Source organism: Salvia miltiorrhiza, chromosome 5 (genome assembly GCF_028751815.1).
Source record: "Salvia miltiorrhiza cultivar Shanhuang (shh) chromosome 5, IMPLAD_Smil_shh, whole genome shotgun sequence".
In the NCBI taxonomy this organism is placed as follows: Eukaryota; Viridiplantae; Streptophyta; class Magnoliopsida; order Lamiales; family Lamiaceae; genus Salvia; species Salvia miltiorrhiza.
Window position 1 is genome coordinate 4,155,453 of NC_080391.1, and position 24,261 is coordinate 4,179,713.

The 24,261-nt window shown below is 37.0% G+C and overlaps 6 protein-coding genes and 5 non-coding genes across 20 annotated transcripts in view; 8 read left to right on the forward strand and 3 right to left on the reverse strand.

Annotated features, from left to right (window-relative positions):
* Positions 1-24,261, forward strand: part of LOC130985259 (uncharacterized) — a 920,555-nt gene that overhangs the window by 255,348 nt on the left and 640,946 nt on the right. The gene's annotated exons all lie outside the window — the stretch shown is intronic.
* Positions 100-2,375, reverse strand: LOC130985330 (cold-regulated 413 inner membrane protein 1, chloroplastic-like). Its single transcript, XM_057908261.1, has 6 exons — positions 1,834-2,375; positions 1,607-1,708; positions 1,099-1,194; positions 938-1,002; positions 521-590; positions 100-435 (listed from the first exon to the last, which is right to left on the reverse strand). The coding sequence occupies exons 1-6, from the start codon at positions 1,980-1,982 to the stop codon at positions 270-272; spliced, it is 648 nt and encodes a 215-aa protein (XP_057764244.1). The 5' UTR covers positions 1,983-2,375; the 3' UTR covers positions 100-269.
* Positions 2,522-7,537, reverse strand: LOC130985261 (uncharacterized). 4 transcript variants are annotated; one of them, XM_057908138.1, is made up of 7 exons: positions 7,271-7,537; positions 6,332-6,540; positions 5,813-5,991; positions 5,516-5,600; positions 4,885-5,415; positions 4,187-4,524; positions 2,522-3,985 (listed from the first exon to the last, which is right to left on the reverse strand). In XM_057908138.1, the coding sequence occupies exons 2-7, from the start codon at positions 6,492-6,494 to the stop codon at positions 3,827-3,829; spliced, it is 1,455 nt and encodes a 484-aa protein (XP_057764121.1). In that variant the 5' UTR covers positions 6,495-6,540; positions 7,271-7,537; the 3' UTR covers positions 2,522-3,826. The 4 variants fall into 4 exon arrangements, with proteins under 4 accessions (XP_057764121.1, XP_057764119.1, XP_057764122.1 ...); XM_057908136.1 differs by having other exon boundaries at positions 5,813-5,979; positions 7,271-7,430; XM_057908139.1 differs by having other exon boundaries at positions 5,813-5,979; positions 7,106-7,329.
* Positions 8,326-13,334, reverse strand: LOC130985240 (protein MEI2-like 2). 6 transcript variants are annotated; one of them, XM_057908089.1, is made up of 13 exons: positions 13,236-13,334; positions 12,781-12,829; positions 12,049-12,178; positions 11,514-11,956; positions 11,022-11,180; positions 10,827-10,943; positions 10,582-10,733; positions 10,388-10,473; positions 9,518-10,310; positions 9,344-9,428; positions 9,187-9,255; positions 8,922-9,095; positions 8,326-8,723 (listed from the first exon to the last, which is right to left on the reverse strand). In XM_057908089.1, exons 3-13 carry the CDS (start codon positions 12,152-12,154, stop codon positions 8,619-8,621), a joined length of 2,289 nt encoding a protein of 762 aa, XP_057764072.1. In that variant the 5' UTR covers positions 12,155-12,178; positions 12,781-12,829; positions 13,236-13,334; the 3' UTR covers positions 8,326-8,618. The 6 variants fall into 6 exon arrangements, with proteins under 6 accessions (XP_057764072.1, XP_057764068.1, XP_057764069.1 ...); XM_057908085.1 differs by having other exon boundaries at positions 13,018-13,312; XM_057908086.1 differs by having other exon boundaries at positions 12,930-13,312.
* Positions 16,087-20,826, forward strand: LOC130985247 (uncharacterized). Its single transcript, XM_057908101.1, has 10 exons — positions 16,087-16,402; positions 16,920-17,056; positions 17,207-17,338; positions 17,435-17,545; positions 17,665-17,940; positions 18,072-18,271; positions 19,252-19,537; positions 19,863-19,973; positions 20,106-20,300; positions 20,423-20,826. The coding sequence occupies exons 1-10, from the start codon at positions 16,210-16,212 to the stop codon at positions 20,759-20,761; spliced, it is 1,980 nt and encodes a 659-aa protein (XP_057764084.1). The 5' UTR covers positions 16,087-16,209; the 3' UTR covers positions 20,762-20,826.
* Positions 21,378-23,443, forward strand: LOC130985341 (60S ribosomal protein L32-1). Its single transcript, XM_057908278.1, has 4 exons — positions 21,378-21,583; positions 21,700-21,801; positions 22,845-23,026; positions 23,116-23,443. Exons 2-4 carry the CDS (start codon positions 21,712-21,714, stop codon positions 23,243-23,245), a joined length of 402 nt encoding a protein of 133 aa, XP_057764261.1. The 5' UTR covers positions 21,378-21,583; positions 21,700-21,711; the 3' UTR covers positions 23,246-23,443.
* On the forward strand, positions 21,851-21,936 carry LOC130987271 (small nucleolar RNA U31b). The gene has a single exon (XR_009089661.1). It is a non-coding gene; the product is annotated as a small nucleolar RNA U31b (small nucleolar RNA).
* LOC130987239 (small nucleolar RNA Z195/SNORD33/SNORD32 family) lies at positions 22,030-22,112 on the forward strand. Its single transcript, XR_009089631.1, has one exon. It is a non-coding gene; the product is annotated as a small nucleolar RNA Z195/SNORD33/SNORD32 family (small nucleolar RNA).
* On the forward strand, positions 22,165-22,246 carry LOC130987240 (small nucleolar RNA Z196/R39/R59 family). Its single transcript, XR_009089632.1, has one exon. It is a non-coding gene; the product is annotated as a small nucleolar RNA Z196/R39/R59 family (small nucleolar RNA).
* Positions 22,309-22,453, forward strand: LOC130987263 (small nucleolar RNA F1/F2/snoR5a). Its single transcript, XR_009089654.1, has one exon. It is a non-coding gene; the product is annotated as a small nucleolar RNA F1/F2/snoR5a (small nucleolar RNA).
* Positions 22,556-22,700, forward strand: LOC130987262 (small nucleolar RNA F1/F2/snoR5a). The gene has a single exon (XR_009089653.1). It is a non-coding gene; the product is annotated as a small nucleolar RNA F1/F2/snoR5a (small nucleolar RNA).

A 24,261-nucleotide genomic window follows, 5' to 3' on the forward strand; every position in this document is an offset into this window, starting at 1 on the left:
CTAGTCGTACTAACCAGTTACAGTCCATGCAACAGAAAAAGAAAAAGCAAACAAGCAAAAAAGGAAGCTAAAGCTGGCAACAGAATTCTAACAGTCGTGTAACAAGTGAAATGCTAAATATCATTGATTTCAAAACAGCACAACAAAGTAAGCAAATGTACATATGGGATCTAATCTGTTGGTAAAAAAGTATCTTCCCTGTAACAGGAAACCAAAGTAGACAGATTATCATTGTACAGACCAATGGGTGCTATTCCTACAACTTAAAACTAGATTAGAAGCAAGCAAGGCACAAGGACGATACAGATGGTAGCTATGGTGGCTAGGATTGAACCTTGTTCAACAGATTTTGCCAAGCTGCCAGCTCTAATAAAATGCAGGAACGCCAGATAAGCTGCTATTATCAATGACAGAATAACACCTTCTTGGGTTCCCCTGCAATGAACAATGAATAGAGACAAAATCATTTTTTTTCAGTAACTACATGGCATGTACAATTTATGCAATCGATTTTACCAACCTAAGCCTCATAATTTGGTGGGGAGCCACAATCACCAACAGAAATGTTATAAATGGCAGCTCCAACTCCCCTGCAAACAATGAGAGAAAAGATAAAATGTAACTTGAATCGCTGGTGCCCTGGCAGATTTAGAGAACGTAGCATCATAAAGACATCAATCATAACTCATAAGCAGGGATAACAAACTTTTGGAAATTGGACATTTTTTTTTGCAAACAGGATTCATGATCAAATGTGACACTATTAATTGCACCAGACGCAGGGAAACTAAGAAGTTTCCGCAGGCACTGCCCAACATTCAAGACACCCAATTTGTGGACAAAAAGAGAATTCAAATGACAAAATATCCTTTCTGCAGAAGGCCCTGAGATTCTCACTGGATTATGCACATACATAGCACAGAGAAAGGAAACCTACCAGGGATATGGAAGAACAGACGAACGAGAAGGGCCAAGAAGGCAGTCCACATGCCATACTCGCCCCTGAAACAATGACTTATATTAGACCACTAGAGCAAAAGATCAAGAAGCAAAATAGGACAAATTGATGCGAAAAGGACTGAGAAAGTTCCAACATACTTCATCCATGTGATAATGCTTCCAGGTGCTTGGAGCGCAAATAAAGGCACAAGAAAGGATTTCTGGATAGCTGTCCCCCTAGCTATCATCAGGATTCTGAAAAATAATCCAGTAACTTAGAATCTTAAACGCTGAACATTCAAAAAGTGGTTTTCTATGTTTGAAATACGAAGTGAGGGTCAAGGTGAATCCAGGAATTGGCAGGAAAAATAACATTTAACCAGATTCCGTTGAATATCCTTTCCATGAGATGAATTGGTGATTCACTGATGGCAGAGCCTTTTCTCTGAATTCACACATGTCACCCATTCATACCACGTGCAAGGCCTCATATTCAGCGTTAATAAGATACTCCTTTCCACACAGTTCCAATTTCAAACAATATAAACCAAGCTTAGCGAATCCTGATATTACTTAGACGTCTACGCTCGATCAGCAAAACGACATTCACATTTCAACAAACGGCACGCGTAGCCAAAATCAAGGCTATAAACTGACAACAACTTACCCAGTAGAAACAGCAGAGATCCACTGCAGATTCCTGGGAGCAAGCGGCGAAGAGTAACAAACCGCACCAAATCTACGACCTCTCTTCGCCATCACCAGCTCTCTGCAATTCAGACACAGTCGCACGCTCATGCACGATCAGTACGAAATTACACTGGATTGCTCGACACAGAGATGAAATAGCCGAGAAATAAACGACGAAAAATCTCAGAATTGGATCCAAACTACCGGAGTGGATTGTAGCAGAGACCAGTAAACGGCTGTTGCTGGCGAAGCTGGAGCAGCTTCGGAGAAAGCCGGCAGAAAGCCCTGCTTTGATGAGAATCGGGAGAAATGATGCGGGGGACATAGTTGTTAGAGAGAGAAAGCGTCAGCATTTTGTAGCAATAAAAAAACTTGGGTTTCCGCCGGCGAATAGCAGACGAGAAGGTCGGTGTTTTTGGTGCAAACAAAATTAGAGCCGATGGGAGAAGTGGGAAATCTCGGGAGTATTAATAGGTCGTCTGCCACGTGTCTAGCTTGCTTCACGTCGGCAACTACAAACTAATTTTGATCCTATCTTTTTTGGATTGGGAAGAATTAAAGTTGGTTATGATTAATTAGATTACTATCTTTTTTTGCTACTTTACGTGATAGCTTCATTGGATCATTGAACACTACCTTTTTCTCTTCTCATAATTTAAGATTTTTACAGTCGCCATTGAAAATACTTTGCAATGAGTTAATATTAAAATGCATTTATACTTATAACGAATTCGTACTCGAAGGGAGCAGGAGCACGTGCGTTTTGAATCTTCGGTTAAAAGTTGTGTAAAGTTGATGCTACATTTTTGCGATCCGAGGCATTAATTATAGTAAATGATGATAAAAAACTATTATACGATAGTAACTTGAAAAGGAACCAAGCAAACAAACAAAATCAAAACTAAATTGCACATTAGATGATAAAAGAAGATTCACAATCAGGTAAAACCAATATGTAATTAAAAAACAAATGTTATACAATTGAACTGAGAAAAAGCAGTAGCAAAACAAAGCAGAACAGACACCGATCATCTAAACTTATTCCAATTGTCTGCCAACAGAATATAGAATCTGCAAACGACCTGCAGCAAGGCATTCCAAACAGTAAAAGAGATAGAGATAGAGATAGTAATTCTCAGCATTCTCCACTCTAAATTCGATCTTAGACATGCTACATGTATTTTATTCACAATAATACGAGGTCATCTGTCAATGGTAGCATCAACAATGTTACATTATATTAAAAAGGAGATCGATTATGCCAATCATTTTGGGACATTAGTAATCTGGTATGATTTCACCATCTATCTTCCACTTACCAATAAAACACCAAGGATGTAAGCGAGGGGAGTAAAGCAGTGCGGCAGCAATGCTGACAAAAAAGAAAACAATAGAACTATACTTTGCAACAAAGAGGGGAAGGAGGTGAGAGAAAAGCCATTCATACGATACACCTATAGAGAACAGAATCGACTCTAACTCTGCATTTCAAATGGCAAATTTGTAAATAATAGCACAAATCTAAGTTTACCAATCCAAATGACTTTGTTTACTTTATTTCTTCCAAGGGACTTTCAGAGCACTACTGAAAGGGAGGTCCCTACAAGCAAACGTGTTTTATCAGACTTTTCAAAATGGCACATATATCATACCAAAAAGCCACTGCAATTTGAAATATTACTTCATGTACTTTCAAGAGACTCAATAAAAGCATCGAAGGATCAAAAACTTATAATGCTCATTTCAGTTCATTCACCAATAAGAACATAAGGCACAAACCCATTCTTCATCATCAAGTGTAGTTGACATACTTGGGGCAAGTACCAGAAGTCATAACTAATATCAGCTTATGGAACTGTCGATCAAGAAAAAGTTAAATCAGAACAATGATTTATTTCACAAATCAATTCATATACACACATCTCCGCACCTAAAGCTGTACAAAGCAAATAGAAACCTCACTTAAACTGACCTCTGCCACAAATTAGCTTATCAATTAACAAGGTAATGGAAGGAATCAAGATAACCTCACTCAACAACCTGGAGAATTATATAAAATGTGATAGCTATATATCAAGGCTCATGGAAGGAATCAGGAGCATCAGAAACAAAGAAAACTTTCACTGGGGAAAGAAAAAAGATCAAATGAAGGGGCCATGGAATGATAAAACACACTAATAAGGACAGACAAGGAGCTTTATTCCTTGTTACCGAATTTCCTAGCAATGATGGGTCGTACGTCATCAGCATCAACCAAGGACTCCAAAAATGGTAGCATGGAAATTAATGCACAATCTGATGGGTCGTCAAACCAACTCTTAATAGGAATACCATTATTCACTTGCAACCTGAAGACCTGAAAATTATCAACAAAAAAAAAAAAGCTACTATGTTACACTCATCATTTGTAAAACTACACTACATGTTAATACAACTTAAATGTAGCTAGCATCCTTTGTCGCAACTAAAAGGTGCAGGATCAAGCAATATCAACAATAGAAACTTTCTTACAAGAAACAGAGCCAGCAATTAGCCAAATAAAATAAATAAACCTTACCTGAGGGGAATTATCAATAATAGCAACTTTAGCAAGGTCGACACCCAATACTGTCAAGTCTTTCGTGTAAATTCCCTCTGAAAAGATGCATGCTTCCCGATAAGCTCGTTTTGATATAAGCATGCCTTCAGGATCAAGGATATCCAAGAGTTGTTTTGCATATATGCTTTGACTAGCAGTGAACACCACAATTTCAAACATATCAGCCACTCTTCTAAGAAAAGTCTGGAGATGGGGCCTCTGTCTAACATACACAGTATGTTCTTTCATGTTGAAGAAAACAGAAAACGTGAAGTCCGCATCATCACAGTGCTCCAATGTAGAGTGCACTAGTGTTTCTGCAGAAAGAATTAAAGATGCTCATAACTTAACAGACTCATTTGATGCTCAAGGAATTAATCGATAAAACAATTTGAGTAGAACTATTATTGTAAAACCCAACAAAACAGTAAAATAACATATTGAAATATATAAGTCTCAAGATCGCAGGTATCTGGCATTCATTTTCCTACTTTCCTAAACTGTCAGAATAGCAAATTACTATTAATTACCAGCACTACCTTCAGCGAGGATAGATCAGGGTAACCATATGAAAGTTTTATCTAATGACTTAATAATATATTCTTATGCCTACCAGATGATTCTATAATTAAGGCATACTAAGCATCCAACAAATACCTGGAGGATAATGCACTTACCATCCAAATCAAGTACTAAAGTGATCTGTTTATTTTGCTTCTCATTTGACACCGAGGTTGGCAACAAAGAAAATGCCACATCCGGCTGGTCTGGAAGACTTCTAATATACATTTGTGGATCAAAGCACTCATAATCTTGGTCACTGCAAGTATTTATTTGAGAATCCTGGTTGCAAGATTTCAATTGATGAATTGCCATATACAAGCTGGAGTTATCGGGATCGATGGTTTCTTGGGGCGGTCTGCCATCAAAATCATGCCCAGTATCTAAATTTTCCTCCAGGAAAGGCAATGCCATGTATTCCTCTGTCAGATCACAAAGTAAACTAGACTCTTCAAACTTATAATCAGGTAAGAAATCTGTATCTGTCCTGTTATCAAATTGGGAATTGTTTCCACTGGGTGCTCCTGAAAAAATCATGTCAGAGATGTAGAAATCTGATATATTGCATGCTTGATGTTCGCATGAACTTCTGCTGCAATCGTCACTGTCTTCACTATCCAACTGTGGCACATACAGATCATCACTTCCTGCAGGAGAAATCCAGCAGTCAAAGTTAATGCCAGCTGGAACTCCCGGGCTTCGAAGCCGAACTAAAATTTCCCTCGAAAGATAGGAAATAGAGCATACCTCCATTATTGTATAAATCGATTGACTCCAGAATCGGAGAAAAAATGGTTTCTATGTTTGAGGAGCATTTGGATGATGTAGGCTCCTAAAAATTGTCCAAGACAAGCATCAGTAGGCACACAGTTGCAAGTTAAATATACATTAGCATCTACAGAATAGAATCTGAGGGTTTAAATATACATTAGCACAGAGAAGCCATGCTGATACCAGCTTACACTTGAATATTGCTATAGCCATAAAGGCATGATCACAGAAAGGATATCTTAATCAGCTATAAAAAAGAATGGCGGCTCTTACTGTATTTTTGGTAGCTGAATCTGTGAAAATTGATGACTGTTTCTGGAAAACTTTGTCTTCAATAGACAACTTATCATGGTTGGCATCATCCCTTCCAGAATCTTTGTTGGCCTCATCTCTTCCAAGATCTTGGCTGGCCTCATCTCTTCCAAGATCCCGTGCATGTACTGTATCATGAACTGAAACAGGATAAATAATACATATATTAGCACAAACTAGAAAATAGCAGCATGCAGAAAGGGAAAGATAAAAAAGGAAAACATCTTAATGTGGTGACATAAAGACCGCATCTTGTTAAGTCAAGCATACAAAATTCATAATCATAAACAACTCTTCTTGTTCTTTCCTGAAGACATGACATAGGTACAAGTAGTTCAAACTTCAAACCCATCACTGTAGCATTTAGCCCATAGCAAATAAAGCTTACTCAATATTCAACAGCCGGATGTCTAGTTCCGGAACATGTTCTCCAAGTGGAAAACATTCCTAAGAAGTAAATCTAGAAAGAGCCACACTTACCATCCTGGTTGCTTTGAGTGCATATAGAAACTTCTTCTGCATCTTGAGGGGTTCTGGCACGAGAGAGAGGGCTCTTGGATATCACGCTTGACTTTCGACATACATGAAGACCTATCTTTTCCTTTAAACAGCCTGTGGTTGTTTTCATTTTTAATGATGGCATTTGAACTGCAAGTAAGATGCTGATCGCAATATTGTACTGAGAGCATCTGTCGAGGAAAACCATATAAAATATCAGATCAACTTAAAATAAGAAGCCTACTGCCAATAGAAACAAATACAAAATCTTTTCGTAGAAGGAAAAGGAAAAGGTTGAAGCCACATGAAATTCACATGTTCATACCACTTGTCAATCAATAGAGGTTTAATTTAACAGCGTAAATTCAAAATAACTAATCATGTCCAAATAAAAAACATGAAAAAGGGAAGGAAAGAATTAGCTAGAAGTACCCAATTGAGGAGCCTAAGAATCACTATAGTCACAACTCAAACTTTTACGAAATTAAAGAAAATTAGGAGGTGATGGAACAGTATTTATAACAGCTATAAAAGAAGAATCATAAACCATGAGACCTATTAAAATCTTTCAGGAAGAAAGAGAAAAGAAAATTATTCAGGAAGAAAACAAGAGTCAACTTAACTCAAGCAGTCCGTTTACATCAATAAAACTCGAAGTTGACCAACAGAACATCAAGAAATAGATGGAGCTAAATCTTCAATAACTGATCATATCACACAATCCAAAACCCTAGAAGTGGAAACAAAACGACTTACCAGAATCTGCACTTGCAAATAAGGCTCAATTATATCAACACATACATAATTCGCTTCAATTAACCACACAAACAGCGACATAGAACTCCGATTAACCAAGACAGCAGTAAATACAAGAATCTGATACGATGTATGGATGCCATATACCGCTCAGTGTGTGCATACCTGTGGTAATCCAAAACTCCTCCCCCCCTCTCTCTCTCTCTAAAGGGACGCGCTTTCTCTCTCTAGATTTTCGCTCCTCTGCGCGTAATTTTATACTCGGTTGGCTGGGCCGTGCTGTAAAGTCTGCTCCTTTCCTGATTCTCTACAATCGCGCTTCCTAAACCATCTTCTATCAGTAGCTTAATAAGGTGCACTCTTGAAAATAAATTGATTGACCTTAGCCCTTTCTCCGTCTAAATGTACAACTGTGTGATGCATGAGTTTGAGAGTTCGGTTGTAGAGGATTCTGACCCGTGCTTAAATGAGTTTGTCTACAAAGGAACGGCTGGGATGAAGAGTTGGATAGAAGGGCTAGACCAGTAGTAATGCGCCACGCGTACCAGGGGCCCACCAGGGCAATTTTACGACACGTGCTGTTTCGCGGAAAGAGAGGATGAGAAAGGGAGAGAATGAGTCGTGTGGAAAAATGGCTGCGTAACGACATTGCGCGTGCGTCACAGTCTCGTAATCGTTGAACTCTAATTACCACAACGATTATAATTCGATAAAATGATCGAAAATAAAAATAATTTTAATGAATTGTTGACTGTCGAAACTTTTTTTTATCTTTAGTGCTTAAATTTGTAGCAATCATACACTAAATAAGAAGAAGAGAGTTCTTGTTCAGTTGTTCTAGTAAGTTCTCTATGTTTAATATCATCATCTTTATCTTTATCTATATTTTATTGTATAACCATTAAGGTTGTTGAATAAATTTATCCATGAAAAATGATGAATAACAAAAATTTATACCTTAAAATGTTTCATTTTTTTTAAACATTTAACACAAAAGAAATGTTTACTATTTTTCCTTCATTATTTTCACTTTAAAGGTAGATAATATTATCCATCCATTTTTGTGTGGTTAATGACTCCCATGATGATGTAATAACCTATCAATTAGTTTGTATATATAATCTCATATGTCTTAGTCATCATGCTGAATATTTTTGTCAAACTGTGTTAATCACATCACATAACATAATTACTAAACCTTCAAAACTTTAGTCAAAAAGTAATTAACGAATAATTGTACTAGCAAATTTGATCAAAAAAACAAAATTTCTCCACACTTAGAATTACATAATTCCTTATATACATAAGGTTCTCAGTAAGTATGGGCGATCTGACTAAGATAGTCATCAGATTTTGACCAACAAAAAACATTAAACCTAATTTGATTACTTCAAATACTTACATAAAAAAGAATCTAATACAAACACTTGACATCAATGGAACTACTTGCCCCAAAATCTTCCATTAATGAGAAAAACTGTCTCCCTTTCCCCATATGCATTCACCATTACTGCTATCTCTTATCTTGATCGTTACCGGCTGGATTTCCTGCGTTTCCTCCATTCGATTGATGAACTCTGGTGCTCGACTCATTTGTCGGAACATTTTCTTGGAGGATCTGCAACAGCAGCAGCAATGAGGATGCTAAGATGAAAGCATGCCAAAATATTGCAAAAAAACGAGCAGAAAGATGGTTTCCTTTCTGGGAAAGCATTGAAAACCAACAAGGAATCATATACTGATGATTTGATAGATTTTGAGGTTGGTGATGTGATTAGTGAATCAAACATTGGGTTGGGTATAATGTTGGTTTTACCTCATTGTTAGGGAATTCTGAATCAAAGAGAATCGGCCTGCAGCGCTTATCTTCGTTCATCAAAGTCGTGTGCTGGAAATGGGCAATGAGGGCAGCCCTCCCTTGAATTCGAGCATATGCCAAATAGGCGACTTTCTCGCTGTTGAATTTCTCCCACCTCTTCCCATTGAATGCCTGCGCCAAGCAAAGTTTCGGAATGATGCCTAACTTATTCAACAGAAATGCTTGACAAACTTGAACACGGAACAGAAAATTCTTGACAAACCTCATAAAATGGGATGATGTTTAATGGAGACAGCAGGTTGATAAACGCGTAACCCACGTTGCATTTATTCTGAGAAGAAGTCAAGTGTTATATGAGGCATATTGCTAAGAAAATAAACAAAAATGAAGCACTGCTCATCAATGAGCAAAAATTTGACCTTGAAATCAATGGGCAAATAGAGAAAATCGTAAGTTCCTTTATGATGTTCATCAATGGCAGCGAGTAACATCTTGGATGTGTATCTAGAAAAAAAAAATCATGAATATCAAAATTAGTTTTTCAACAAGGAAGAATGGAAGATATGGTGAAAGAATTTATTTAAAGGACTTACTTGTTGGGGATATTTTTTATCATCAGAGTTGTTCGACTGTCTTCACCAGTTCTAATCTTGTCAAGATCAAGTTGAAATTTCTTCTTGTGATCTATTTGGATCCCACTGGTGTCAACGAATCGTGACCTCCCACGCTCAGCGAAAGCAGGTTCTGGAAAGCGAGCAATACCCTGAAACACATGACTCGCTCTTGCAGATGATATCGCGCTAGAAAAAGGAGAAGCGTCTCCCACCGATACTGGCCTCATCAAAGTAACAGCGGCATTGGTAAGATCACAATAGCTCAAATCACTCGATTCACCCATGTAACTCCGAGCAACACGTTCACAACCAGGTCTTGTGAATGATGACCCAGGCAACTCATAAAGAGAGCCAAATTTTTGTTTGATAGGAACAGCAGATGGAGCAGATCCAGCATGGTAGTGGTGGTGGTGCTGCTGCTGGATTTGAGACCAGTTGTAAAGATTCCCATCATTCCCACCGGATACAAAAGGATTCCTTAAAACTTGAGTTCTTGGTGGAGAATTGGTCTGCTCGGACGAACTACCCCAATAAATCTTTGGCCCAGAGAGTGGTATGGCAGCGGATATATTGAAAGTTGAAGCACCAAAGAAAGAATCAGACCCAACAAACTGGCTCAACTTCCGCTCTGGAAGTGAATGAGACAGTTCAAAGGTATCTCGCCTGCCCCAACTGCTACCTGCTGAACCATTATGTGTGCTAAAATTAGGATATTTACTGAAGTTTAGCAGAGGATTTTGATCATTAGACCTGCTGAGGTGAGGCCATGTACCTGCAAGAATATGGTAAAAGTGTCAAAGATATCTAGCAAATTATCTAACACTAATCTGAGCACCTATGGAGCCATACCAGGGGGCGAATTCCCAAGAGGCGAACCTATTTTTTGCAAGGTCCTTTCGTCTTTCTCAAGCTCGTGATTCACATTCAGCAGCAAACTGATGGTACAGACAAAGGCAACATAAAGTTAAAGATTCAACTTTTACACTGCATGAGAAATGTCTAGAGATGTGAAAGGAAGAAACTGCATATCATTATATATACACCTTCTACGCGCCCCACCAGGGCGACTATGTTCCACCTTTATACGTTTCCCAGCTATATCGCTTCTATTCAAGGATTTAAGGGCAGCTTCCGCTGCTCTGACATCATAAAATTCAATAAATTTATGATGTTTCTTATGTGGCGTTTCCCTTATCTGTTTAACACAGAGATGCAAAAGTACCCAATCAATATCTAGTTTTTTCTCACACATGTGTAGAAATATTTAGTGAAAATGGAAAAAGGCTACCTCTTTGACCTCGCCATAAGCCCCAAAAATTTGTAGAAGGTCGTCGTTAGTGACTGATGGGTCCAAATTAAATACTACCAGAGTTCCTTGGTTTATTTCCTTGTCAGAAGGGTTCTCCTACAATTAGAGAGTTCGGGTGGACTGTCAGAGACAATGACACAGTACAAGAATGCAAACAAAGCATAAACATCAAACCTTAGGAATTGAGAAATGAATATCTAGCTTTCTCCTCCGGAGTGGCTTGTTTTGCAACGCTCGCATGGCAGTTCGAGCAGCACGAATATCAAAGTAAGAGACCATCACAAAGCCCCTATGTTTACATGCAGTGTACAATGTTCTGATATCACCATATAGCTGAAAATGATGAAACCAAAATTAGCACGACAATGAGAGTCCGTTAGTTATTTCATTTTCGGAAGTCCCGGTGCTTACAACTAAAATCTCAGACTTCTTAGTTAGATAAGCACGAAATAATTATGCTAACAGCACCTGATCATTGTTCATGAAAGATGATCTATGATAACTATAATCAAATTAAAGCCAATGGCAACAACTGCAGGAAAAGCAAGAACTACCAAAGCCTGTGCATTGAGTAAAGATGTTTGCAGAAATAAACAAGACAAAAACCATTATAAAGTAGTGAATACCAAGAAAATACCAAGATATCCATTGAGGTAGCACGAATACCTCAAAGAGCGTTCTAAGTTCTGCATCCTCAACATTACTATTGATATTGCGGACGAATAATGTTCTGGAAGGATGCTCTCCAAGAGGGTGTTCCCCAGCAACTGTGCCCACACCATTAGTTTGATTGAGATGAGCCACTGAGTTGCCAATGCCATCATCGGATAAACTAAGACTAGAAACACCTACTCTCGAGTTTTCTTGGGGATCAGATTCCAACTCTAAACCTCCACCACCAAAAAGATCGTATTCCTCCGAGTCATCTACTATATTGGGCAACCAACTGGCCTCAAAATTTTCCATTATCCCAGCTAGGAGTTCATCCTCATCATCGGGTAGCAAGCTTCCAACAGCACAATTACCCTTTAGCTCCTGATCAATATCATTTAAGCTGTTGGAGGTATCATCCATGGACTGAAGATCATTCTTCACTTCATTGTGACTCACTGTAAAGAACCAAACAAGCAAGAAAATAAATACTTAATTCTTGAGAGGTAATAAAGGTACTGGGCCTGAAAGTATGCCGGGTGCTGCTTACACTCCGCGTGGGCAAGAACAGGCAATGAAGTTGAGAAAAGCGAGGCATCACTTGACATGCGATAAGAATGAGAACGGGGAAAGAGCTCCCACGCACTAGTTCCCATCTCGTTAGATAGATCTTTAAGCACCTAGCACAAGTTGAGTTCAAAGTGATCAGGATAGACTCTATATTTTTTCTCATTGATTGTTCTAAAAATAAGCTACCAGAATAAATTCTCCACTTCTGGATTATGCCTAAAAGAAAAAGGAAACGTGCATGAGATGTGTTCATAAAGCATCAACTGAGCGTCAGATTCCACATAGCTGAACCACAACATTGGACTGAAGTAATGGTGTAGACTTTAAGCAAAGGAAGCTCAAGACTTCTTCACAAGATCTAATCAAAGAAGCTACAAACACAACAACTTGACAGAAACACCCCAAACAAACGTTCAAAATATGTGTATTGGCAAAACAATCACAAATTGCTGGAACAAAGGAACTTAGACATTTCATATACTGCTATACAATCTTGCTCTCCAATGAACTGCCCATCTATATATGCATCTCTAGAATCATGAAAAGGAACCCCTCATTCATACAGAAAGAGCACACACTATTGTTTAAAGACACCTGATAAATCTCTAAAACAGCCCACCAAAAAAAATCATGAACCGGTCGAATTCAAGCAAGCAACAAACATACATATGCAAAAACCTTCAGTGTATATATAAGCGCAAAACAAAGGTACCTCAAGTCTCAAGAATAAGAAGTTCAAGAAACCCACTGATTTCAGTCAACTGTCAAGAAACACCAAAAGCATTAATTCTCAACCAAATATTACAAGCAAAGGGAGAGGCATAAAAGACGAAAAAAAAGAAAAGAAAAAGGAACAGAGACGTGAACAGCGAGAACTCCTCAATCTTTTCCCGTCTTTTTCCCCTTTTTCTCCACTCAATTAATACACAAACGACATAAAATTACATACATTGATCGTAGTAGGAATGCAGTGAGAAACGATGATTTGATGGCGAAAAAAAAAAAAAAAACAGGAGAAGTTATTGAGAGAGTGAGGGGTGATTTTGTTTTTGATTGAAATTGAATTCAACTGCATTTAAATGTTGATTTGATATCCACGTGCATTTAAGCACACAGAATATCCAAAAGTAAAAACTAAAAAGGAAAATCAAATCAATAAAATAATACTTTAATGTGTTTCCAAGAATCTTTTGTGGGAGGAAGACGAAGAGGACGAGTGTGCAGACATTATAATAATGTATATTGCTTAGGATTAAAACGACATTAAGAAATGGATATATTAAGAAATGGATATAGGGGAGCGGTTGATAAGATTAACAGATCATTTCTATAGTGTTATTATTTATTTATGGAATGTGATAATGACACGATAGAGTTACGTATGTTTTCTGCAGATATAAATTATTCCCAGTATATAGAATGAATATTTGATTTAATGAAAATTATTTCATGTGTTGCGAATTGTGGCGGCGCTGGCGGCAGAATGACGTCTGAGTTTTGGGTTCTTTTTGTCACCACCAATTTTTTTTTTTTTTTGACAACTTGTCTCCACCAATTTTATTTGCATGAAAAACTTTGAGTAAGATATGTTAAATAAAAAAAATACATCCATAAATAAATTCCATAAGAAAATAAATGCAATGATGAGATGTAAAACATGTGATGTCATCCATACATAATGGGGTTAGTGAGTTTGAAGGATTAAATTCAATTAATCTTATGATATCTTTTTTGCTTGAATGGATCCTGGATCTAATTTTAAAACAACGATACGTAGGAATAGTCTTAAATTATGAATCTTAACTTATTTGCTACGACAAAATTAATCTTTGATCCAACTCAATTTCAAATAATCTCAAACTAATTTAATCTCTATGACCAAATGCCCCTATATAATATTGTAATTATACACATGAAATACTAAAAGTGTTATAACGTAATACCTTGCTAATTTTTTCTAGTGTTCTTTAATCATAAGAAAGAGTTGCACCAATAAATCAAAAATAGTTAGTGATTTGTTTTAGAATCTATAATTTTACTTGTACTTCTTCTTATTTATCTATTCAATCTTACTTTAGAGCCTCGTTATTATGAAGGTGGACTTTTTCTAAACCTTAAAGTTATATGAGCTCGCATGAAATTAGTTGTTTGAGCACATAACTACTATATGTGTTTCAAAATTATTGATTTGTCTATTATTTGAAATTTTATATGTTACCATTTATATGAACTATTGTTATATTTTCTTCTATACTAAAGTGAGATATCAGTAAGGGTTTAGTGAATGATGCCGGTCTTGCAATGACGGCAGTCTCTTCTCAACGTTGGGGGACTTCATGAATTCTGATCTTCATTCTGAAGATGATGCTTTGGACTTCTAACACGGTGTTTCCCTCTAGATCATCGCTGATAAGGTTTTTCTTAATCCCTTAGTTTGCGCTTTGTGCTTTCAACGGGTTATCTTTATTTTTTTCTTTGAAATTTTCATGTTTTTGTTTTCTGGTTTCGTTTCTCAATAAAAATTTTAATTTAGCAATTAACTGTTATGACTGTGCGTCATCGAGCGGGTTGGACGGTCATTGTGTTGAGAAGAAGGCCTACTTCTCTACACATAACCACCCAGGCGATTAGATCATTTTACCGGTTGGTAAAATAATTAGGTCACCTGATGAAATGATACAGCCACATGGGCGGCTAGATAATCTAGCTACCCGTGAAATGATTTGGTTGTTCGAGCAGCTCAATGATTTAACATTCGGCTAAATGAATTATTGATCGGTAACTGTCAAATTGTCTTTTTTTTTTTAGATTTTTCTTACATGTTTTTAATTAATAGCTATAGAATGTAAAAGAAAATTTTCACAAGACGTCAAGCAAAGCCATCACGTAAAAAGATAAAATAGGTTATTGACTTAAATATAAGCATAAAATAATTAAGTTTATAAAATAGAGCATTTTTTCATGACATTTTTGTTTAATAATAATAGGGTTAAGTATCAAATAAGTTCCCCTCGTAGTGGCCCTTATCACGTTTGGCTCCCTATAGTCGAAGTTGGGCCAACTAAACCCCCATAGTCCCCTAAAATCGAATAATTGGGCCCCTTGCCCTAACGATGGGTTAACGCCGTCCGTCTTCAAAAATTTTTTTGGTTGGTGGTGGGACCCACACCTTCTTCTTCCTCAAGCTCGCCGGAAAACACGCCGGTCTACCCCTGAGCTCGATGGCATCCCAATCCCATCTGCCCACAACTCCCTCCTGCAACTCAAGGTTCTTCCCCGTCACTGATCCATCAAATATTATCTTCCAGGTTTTGCATTTGGGACTCTGGAACAACAATGCCGCATTTTATCAGAAAAAAATCACCAGCAACATTGTCAAATCCTTATAATAAATTCAGAGCAATGGCCACACAAGAAAAACATTTAACTACACATAACTCGTTAGGCCATTTTACATAAGAATCCTAAAAAACATATGTAACTCGATGATAATAACTTATAAAATCTAAATATTCAAGACAGTCCAGATAAATAAGCACAAACTGCAACACAAAACAATTTAACACAGATACAAAGGGGATTTTCAAGAAAGAGAAAGAAATAAAAGGGAGAGAGTCAGGGAAACGGACTTGGTGACTTGCTCCTTGTGAACCTGGAGGACATGGATGGCCATGCCGCCGGCAGTGGAGAGCTTTTCGTTGTGACGGGGAAGAACCTCGAGTTGTAGGAGGGAGTTGTGGGCGGAGGGGATTGGGATGTCGTCGAGCTCAGGGGTAGAGCGGCGTGTTTTCCGACGAGATTCCGACGAGCTTGAGGAAGAAGAAGATGTGGGTCCCACCACCAACCAAAAAAAAAAATGAAGACGGACGACGTTAACCCGTCGTTAGGGCAAGGGGCCCAATTATTCGATTTTAGGGACTATGAGGATTTAGTTGGCCCAATTTCAATTATAGGGAGCCAAACGTGATAAGGGTCACTATAAGAGGGGATTATTTGATACTTAACCCATAATAATAATAGTCACACACTCCTCGCACTCGCACTCAACACTTATCAACTCTTGGATGCTGACTTGCAGATTTTTTTTCAATCTGTTACAAATCTTTCTAACATCTGCCAAAGATTTTAGATTCGTTACAATATGCAGTCCACTTCTATCATCTGTTGTTCTTCAAATTCATTCTCTCGCTCATTAGATTCATTCAGTGCTCACCAATTAACCTTTACTCCAAGAAAAAAGATTAATTCAAGCCCTAAATTTCCATCTTGCAGCCAACTACCATCGGTTTCCTTGCACATACGCCCACTGTCCGACTTCGTTTGCCGTTCTACTGGTAACTACATATCTCTTCCAGTATACTTGTATTTTAATCGGTTTAGCTGAACAGCTACTTTCTTTACATTTGGTGACCTTTTTTAAGCATTTTTTATAATATTGCTGAAATTTCTATGTTAGTGACGATTTATGTTATGTTTTTTTGGTTAATTTAAGCTACTTGAAAGAAAGGCATAAAATTGTGCGCTTGGATTGTGGTTTTTTACTGTTTCAGCTCAAAAGAGAGGCATGTAGTTTCCTTTGTGTTTTACTTTTTGCGTGAAAGCTTATGCCTCTGTACACGGCGTTGAAAGATTGAAAGAGTTTTTGAATGTTTAACTTTGCCATCTGAAACTATTTACAATTTCGTTGGTTTTGATTTTTGATGTAAGATTAATTTTTGGTTCGGATACAGGCTGTAGAGAAAAGTCATCATGCCAAAAGCAATTAGTTTATCATTATGCTTTATATTTCTCTTTAGATTTTTTATTGAATAAACTATTGTGTTTAAGTGCATCTTCTGATTCCACGTTCAGATGCTCTTGAGCTAGTCCAGACTAGTTCATCTGCTTCAGACTTTGTTGAAACTGGTTATATCTTCGGCGTTCATGGTTTCCAAGGAGAGGTTCGGGTTAAAGCGAACACAGATTTTCCGGAGCTGCGGTTCTCCGAGGTAGTGTGAAAAACCTATGTCTGTACAAAAGTAAAAAAACATGCAACAATATAGTTATAATAAATGAGACAAGAATTAGGAGAGTGAAAGAAATCCAATACACATTATATAACTAAAGTGCATCTAAATATGAATCATTATTCTTTCTAGCCAGGAACTAGATGGTTGAAGCAGCAAGTATCAGGAAGTGAGACTATTCAAGAAATTGAACTGGTGGATGGCCGAGGTCACCCTGGACAAAGTTGGCTTGTAAAATTTAATAACATCAATTCGGCGGAAGAGGTGTGCTCATAGTCCTTTTTTTTGTGAGTGTGATTGTACGTGTGTTCACAATGACACAAGGTTGGTGATGCTTTATCTTTGACTGCTTTTGCTCAGGCACGAAAACTAGTTGGGTCAACTATATTGGTGAGAGATGATGAGAGACCTGCTCTAGAAGAAGGAGAGTTCTACACTCATGACCTTGTTGGCATGAGAGTCATTCTTAAGGTTTCTAGTTTTACCATATCTTTGTGCTAAAATCTTTTGAATATGGCTGGAAAGATGTGATTTCACTACCATTGCTTACCTTTTGTTGGTTACACTATTCTTTAAATTCAATGCCACAGGAATCAGGGGAACCAGTTGGAACCGTTGTTAATATTTTCAACAGTGGAGCAAGCGATCTTTTGCATGTCAAGCTCAGTTCATCCAGAAAGAGTCCAGGACAGGCAGAAAAAACTGGGGAAGGTGATTCTGGCCCATTAGTTTGGGTTCCATTTGTTGAAGCAATTGTTCCAACTGTCGATCTGGAAAAAAGAGAAATGTTGATTACACCCCCGAAGGGGCTCCTGGAGTTAAATGTTCGCTCTGATATAAGAAGCAAGAAAGAAAGGCGCGAGCTGGTGAGATGTACTATTTTTCTGCTTTTTTCCTGTCTTAGTTTGTATTTTATAAAGTGGTGCAGAATTTGCTTGCTACACCTACATGGTTTCCTATGTCTTGAATCACCTGATCATATGTCCTGCTGCATCAGGAATGGAAAGAAAGAAAAAAATTCCAAAGACGCTTGATAGCAGCCAAAAAGAAGCTATGTGAAATGGAACAGCAACATGTGTTTCATGGTTTTAGATACGGAGAAAAAGACCAAAGGAGCTTACTTGCAAATGAAATTGTAACTGTAAATTCAAAATTGCTACAACAGGCTCTGCAAAATATTGGAATCCCGTCTACAAGGTATAACTTTTCTCAATATGTAGCTTTATATGATGAGTCTTCTCTGATTACAGAGCACTTTAAAATTTGTTATGTGAAAGGGCACAGGGATTTTATTACGACTGCAATACAAAAAAAAAAGTCGTTATCCTCCTCTTGAATGATCATGCATGTACACTTCCTTGTTCAAGAATTTCTTGTCTGTCCATGATTTCTGATTCTCATTCATGGTTCGCTAGAAAAGATACAAGACAAATTTTGGGCTCCCGCTAGTGACGTGATACAGATAGAGTTGTGGATCAGATTGTTACATGATTCACCCTTAATCTTGTGAGCAGATTTTTGTAAACCAATTAAATTCTATCTCTAATTCATTACTTTACATTGTTTCTTTCTAAGGGTATGCACTTCTTATAACAAGAGTGCATTGTTTTTCTTAAATTAACATAAAAAATTTAAACTTGATAGTTTTACGCATGATCTTATTTTTGACCTAAATACACTTTTCATTGTACCTTGGCCTGAAAGAGTGTAGCCCCAGGTAGTACCTGCGTGCTCCAGTCAAAGTGAGTTCCTATACCCGTCCCTCAACCATGATCCTGGTAAATATGGTTTGGTTTATCTTCCCATTTCCATATGAACTCATTGAGGGCTGGGAATGGGAAACCACTGGCATGCATTGTAAAAACTGTGCTCCCATTAGGAAATGTGGTGGGTACATCAAGAGCTCTGGTGTGGATTTACAATTTCTGATCTTCCACTGCCCACACCCTCCAGAAATATTTTTGTGGATGCTTTGCTTGCTTGAGCCTATACGTACAATTCTTATTTGATTGTTGATTCGTTTGAAACATAAAATACTGAGAAACAAATTCCTGTGTTTCTGACTTTTGTCATGCTGAGACTTTGAGTGCACAGACTTATTGCCTTGTTTAACATGTATTAGTGCATCAAGCTTCTGCTTATCTCTGATATCTATGCATCCCTTTGTCTGGGATCAGGCTGGATTTACACCAAATTTTGAGTGCGGTTCCAAGATCAAACAGAATGAAGGTACCTGATAATCCTAGTTCAAGTGGTAGGGCAGTGCTGCATGATCCATATTGCACACTTCAAAGAGCAGGATGTGAAATGAATTCTAATGGAAAAGTTGCAATAGTTTTGATATTGGAGGAAATTGAGGGGATTGAAAGGACTTCTGATACCAATCTTGTTGATTTTGAGGGAAATGAAAGTGTGCATTTGCTTTCAAATGCATTGCTAGATGGTCACTCAAGATTTCTTAAGGTATTGTTGTGACATTCTGATTCTATTAAGAATATTGGAGTACATTCTCATGATAATTCCTTCGCATTATTTTCGTTTACTATTGAATTTTTGTTTATTTCAGTTGGTGTTTCTGGCACATAGTTTCGTAGCATAATCGGCAAGCTTGTATAATTAGATACTAACAAATCCTGTATTGCCTGAGTTGATGTTTCGACATGCATGCATCGTGCAAGGAGTGTACTCCCACAGCAATGAATGTGATCTGCTGAAAGCACCCCAAAATAGTTGCCTTTTGATGCAACTGATTGCTATATCATCTAAATCATTGGCTTTTCGATTGCAGATCAAAGACCGCTCAACTGTGCCTCTGCTATTAGTGGGTTCTACTGGTTCAATCAGTTATTGGCAAGAGCTTTTCTCAGACCATGACTACTTTGCATTTGACCCTCAGAAGGTTTGTTCTGTCAATACTTCTGACAATCACTTACATGTATCTGAAGATAAGCGATGTACGTTTCTTTATAATATGTGTCTTATGAGCATGCAAATTTGGCTGATGCATTTTCTGCCATGCATCTCCCAACAGGTCTGGTTTTTGGAAGAAGAAAAGCTTCCTCTTGTTAGTAGCTCAGTTGCAGAAGATGGCAAGCATAAGATCCTGATGAAGTCACCATGGGAGTTCCTCCAGAGACCAATTGGATCGGGAGGCGTGATCAGCCTGCTTTCGTCCCAGGACTCATTACTAGACGAACTTGGCGAACTGGGCGTTGAGTACATCCAAGTAAGACGCCTGTAGCACATAATTCATCATCTTTGAATTATAGAGTGTTTGCTTTCTGAACCATCCCCCTCCCATGATTGAAGAATGTTGTCCTTGCATTAACATAGCGGCACGTCTTGCAGGTCCGCAAGATCAGTGAAGAACACGAGAGTGACCACGCCCTCGTTGGTCTTGTCGATTCGTGCAAGGCAAATGTAGGACTGCGCGCCTTCAAAGACGTGACATCTGAAGAGAATATAGATGTGATATTGTCCATGAGTTTCTTGAGGAAGTTGGTGAAACAGGTAAACAAATTGCAGTTTGAAGGTGTTGAGAGCTGCAATTCATACGTCGAGAAGGTTGAGAAAGATTTCGTCGATGTTAAACCAACGGCTCCCAACTCTTATGAGTTTCGTTCTTCAATATATTACTGCTTGGATGATGCTCCTCCAAACAAGATATGTGTTTTAATGGATGGATAAAGCGCATGCAAATTTCGTGTAATACCATTTTAAACTTCAATAGAAAACATATTCCTTTTTAATTAGTCACGAAAATTCCTTTTTTCTTCATGTTCACTAGTTATGCTAGTTTTTATCTAGGAAAGAATATATGATGTGATGGTTTAAAAAGTAAAATGAGATTATTTCATACACGAAGGGTGTAGTATATTAGATGGAATTTATTTTAACAATAAATTGATGATGTATAATACTTTCTCCTCCCATAAAAATATGTGTAAGTATAATATGAGACGGATGGAGTAGAAATCTTGTAAAGTGTAGTGTTATTGGAGAAATTATCTCACTTTAATTATGATGTTTAGTGGGAGAATTATTATTATAAATGGGGGTATGAATTTTAAAAAATCTTGTAAAGTGTAGTGTTATTGGAGAAATGGTTCCATTTTGATTGAGATGTTTAGTGAAAAAAATTATTACTATAAATTGCATTTTTTTATGGGACGAATGAAGTATAATTAACAAAAAAATTGATGTTTTGATAAAATCATTAAAAAGGATAAAATGCTATGTATCATCATTAAACTAGAGAGACCTAATAAAATGACAAAAATTGTAGAGTGACCTATAGAAAAATAGTTAATCTACAAAAACCTCTAATATGTTGTGCATAAAATATGCAATAAATTCGACATACAATATAGTATCATTATTTATTTATTATTTAATCTACAAAACCCTAATCGAATGCATACTGCCCCATCTATATAAACCACCGAGCAATTAGCCCTCTTTGCAAAGGGGCGGCTGAGCGAAACACAAAACCCTAATTTCACAGACACAGTAAGCCAAATCATTTTCTCAGCTTAGTTTACGTGTTCCATTTATGCATTCTGTTACCGATTAACTCCACTGAACGATACGAGTGATTTATTTTCCATTTCTTGTTTGAATTATAGGAGTGAGTAGCAATGGCGGTGCCATTACTCGATAAAAGGATCATCAAGAAGAGGGTGAAGAAATTCAAGAGGACGCAGAGCGATCGGTTCGTTTCTGTCAAGGTATATTTTTGTTATTTGGATTTTTTTTTTTAAATTGTAGGGTTTAAGGGAATATGATGATAGTAGATATGTCGCCCCAGTCTTAATTTGCATCTACTCAAGATGTAATGTGGTGATTGACACTTGATCTGATTCCACTATATTGTTTTTTTTGGTTTTTTTTTGTTTTTTTTCCCTTTCATATATATTTTTATGTATATTTAGAAGTTTGTAATTGAGAAGTGCAAGAAGAGGCGTGATGATACTTACCCATACACCAATTCTGTATTTGGATGATGATTATTGAAACATGCACTACCATCTGATCTCTCTTGCACTTTTTTTCATTTGTATACGGTATACCTATTTATCTGTATCCGGTGCATCTATCCATGATGTAGTTTAATAGTTGCTGATTTCCTGTGATTATCACAAATAAATTCACCATCTTTCGACTGAGATTGATGCCACGGATCACATTTCTCCACTTTTAATTTCTCATACATTTTATTAGGATAAAAATTTACGATCTGCCCGTGGTATCTGATGTCCTGAATTGTATTGTTTCTGGACATCTCGTTTAAAGGGCATAAATTAGCTTCCAAAACAGGTCTTGCGACACAGATTGCTTTTGAATTATAAGCTTTCTGTTACTTTAATCCTGCTTATATATTTCTGTCTTAAATTTGTAGCTTCTACTTAATAGTCTAAGTTATTATTTGTTTCCATTGTAAACTTAATAGAATGTTATACTGTATTAGGGTAAAAATATACTTTCTGCCCATGGTATCTAATGTCCTGAATTATTTTGTTTCTTGACATCTCGTTTTAAGGGCACAAATTAACTTGGGAAACAGGTCTTGCGACACAGATAGCTTCTGAATAATAAGCTTTCTGTTACTTTAATCCTGCTTATATATTTCCTTTGTCAAAATTTCTTGCTTCCACCAAATAATTTTTTTTTTATGTTTCCATTTTAAACTTGTGAGTTGTGAAATGTTATATGCCAAATTTTGAATTTGACTGCTGGGGGCTGACTGCTTTGTTTGTTGTATCCGTGACAGACAAACTGGCGTAGACCGAAGGGTATTGATTCCCGGGTCAGACGAAAGTTCAAGGGATCCGTGTTGATGCCCAACATTGGGTATGGATCTGACAAGAAGACCCGCCATTATCTGCCCAATGGTTTCAAGAAGTTCCTTGTTCACAATGTTAAGGAGCTGGAGTTGCTCATGATGCACAACAGGTAATGAGATTGGTTATTGTTAAGTTGCTTCACTTTTGTTCAAAATCTTGTTTTGTCAAATAACAAATAAGATAAATGTCTTATATCAGGAGATACTGTGCTGAAATTGCACACAACATTTCCACAAGGAAGAGGAAGGATATCGTTGAACGTGCTGCTCAGCTTGATGTCGTTGTTACCAACAAGCTTGCTCGTCTGCAAAGCCAAGAGGATGAATGAGCTCTTTAGGAATATGTTATTCTGCATTACGATACTGATCAATGTATTGCTTTGCTGAGTTTTGCTAGTTAGCTGTCACTTAACATTGCGGTATTTTTATCTATTTTTATATTTTCATTTGGCATTCTCTTGTTTGTAAAGGATATACTAGTTTTAGTATTGCATTCTGAAAGCTCCAGAGATACCCATATTTGTTTAGAGGCAACTTTTTCTATTTTTTAGTTTCGCACCCTAATTTTAGAATTTGTCTACAAATACTTGAACTTTGTATTCTTTTTTATTTTGTATTCACTTGTTGATATGGTAGTCGAATTACATGCTCTAGATTTTACACTGATAACAAATTTATCTACTTCATTATGCACTTTAAATTTCCTTTTCAATTTGGCTGTCACGTTGTGTGCAAAATTCAAAAAAGTATAAAGTTCAGTATTTATAGGTAGTTCGACGTGTGCAAAATTAGAAAAAATATAAAATTCAGGTGTTTAAATGCACATTTTTATATTGAGGTGCAAAATTAGAAAATGGGAAAAGTTAGGTATTTACAGATGAATACTCCAATTAAATATTTGATTAACTATAGTGAATCATCTTCATGTATGTTGCTTGATCGATCATTTTCCAATTAAATATTTGATTAACTATAGTGAATCATCTTCATGTATGTTGCTTGATCGATCATTTTCCTTTGCTGAAGCAGCACAGGGCTAATGATATACTTTCCGGCCAAAACGCTACATTTACTTTTCGACATGGGATTTAAGGAGTTGTAGATTAATGTTTTAAGTGTGTAAAAATAAAGTGATAAAGTAGAAGAGAGAAAGTGATAAAGTAAGAAATGGCTAATGATATAGTCACGGACGGAGCCAGGGGGGCTAGAGCCCCCTCCCAAATTTTGAGTTTTTTTTTTTTTTTTTTAAAAATATATATAGATATATGTTTATACCTATTATAAAATAATTTTATTTTATAAAAGAGTATTTGGTTATTATATTCTCTCATATATATACTTAATT

What these genes read in the sequence shown, in the direction of transcription:
- LOC130985247 (XM_057908101.1), top strand. Translation starts at nt 16,210, where the DNA reads ATGCAGTCCACTTCTATCATCTGTTGTTCTTCAAATTCATTCTCTCGC. An exon ending in ACATCAATTCGGCGGAAGAG is followed by an intron (nt 17,339 to 17,434) that starts GTGTGCTCATAG and finishes GCTTTTGCTCAG; the next exon opens with GCACGAAAACTAGTTGGGTC. An exon ending in TGGGCGTTGAGTACATCCAA is followed by an intron (nt 20,301 to 20,422) that starts GTAAGACGCCTG and finishes CACGTCTTGCAG; the next exon opens with GTCCGCAAGATCAGTGAAGA.
- LOC130985330 (XM_057908261.1), bottom strand. Translation starts at nt 1,982, where the DNA reads ATGCTGACGCTTTCTCTCTCTAACAACTATGTCCCCCGCATCATTTCT. An exon ending in TCTGTTCTTCCATATCCCTG is followed by an intron (nt 591 to 937) that starts GTAGGTTTCCTT and finishes CATTGTTTGCAG; the next exon opens with GGGAGTTGGAGCTGCCATTT. An exon ending in CACCAAATTATGAGGCTTAG is followed by an intron (nt 436 to 520) that starts GTTGGTAAAATC and finishes TGTTCATTGCAG; the next exon opens with GGGAACCCAAGAAGGTGTTA.
- LOC130985240 (XM_057908089.1), bottom strand. Translation starts at nt 12,154, where the DNA reads ATGGGAACTAGTGCGTGGGAGCTCTTTCCCCGTTCTCATTCTTATCGC. An exon ending in TTCATTTCTCAATTCCTAAG is followed by an intron (nt 10,944 to 11,021) that starts GTTTGATGTTTA and finishes CTCTAATTGTAG; the next exon opens with GAGAACCCTTCTGACAAGGA. An exon ending in CCTGGTGGGGCGCGTAGAAG is followed by an intron (nt 10,474 to 10,581) that starts GTGTATATATAA and finishes CTGTACCATCAG; the next exon opens with TTTGCTGCTGAATGTGAATC.
- LOC130985341 (XM_057908278.1), top strand. Translation starts at nt 21,712, where the DNA reads ATGGCGGTGCCATTACTCGATAAAAGGATCATCAAGAAGAGGGTGAAG. An exon ending in ATCGGTTCGTTTCTGTCAAG is followed by an intron (nt 21,802 to 22,844) that starts GTATATTTTTGT and finishes TATCCGTGACAG; the next exon opens with ACAAACTGGCGTAGACCGAA. An exon ending in TTGCTCATGATGCACAACAG is followed by an intron (nt 23,027 to 23,115) that starts GTAATGAGATTG and finishes GTCTTATATCAG; the next exon opens with GAGATACTGTGCTGAAATTG.
- LOC130985261 (XM_057908138.1), bottom strand. Translation starts at nt 6,494, where the DNA reads ATGCCATCATTAAAAATGAAAACAACCACAGGCTGTTTAAAGGAAAAG. An exon ending in CGATTTATACAATAATGGAG is followed by an intron (nt 5,416 to 5,515) that starts GTATGCTCTATT and finishes TTTCTCCTGCAG; the next exon opens with GAAGTGATGATCTGTATGTG. An exon ending in TTTAGTACTTGATTTGGATG is followed by an intron (nt 4,525 to 4,884) that starts GTAAGTGCATTA and finishes TTCTTTCTGCAG; the next exon opens with AAACACTAGTGCACTCTACA.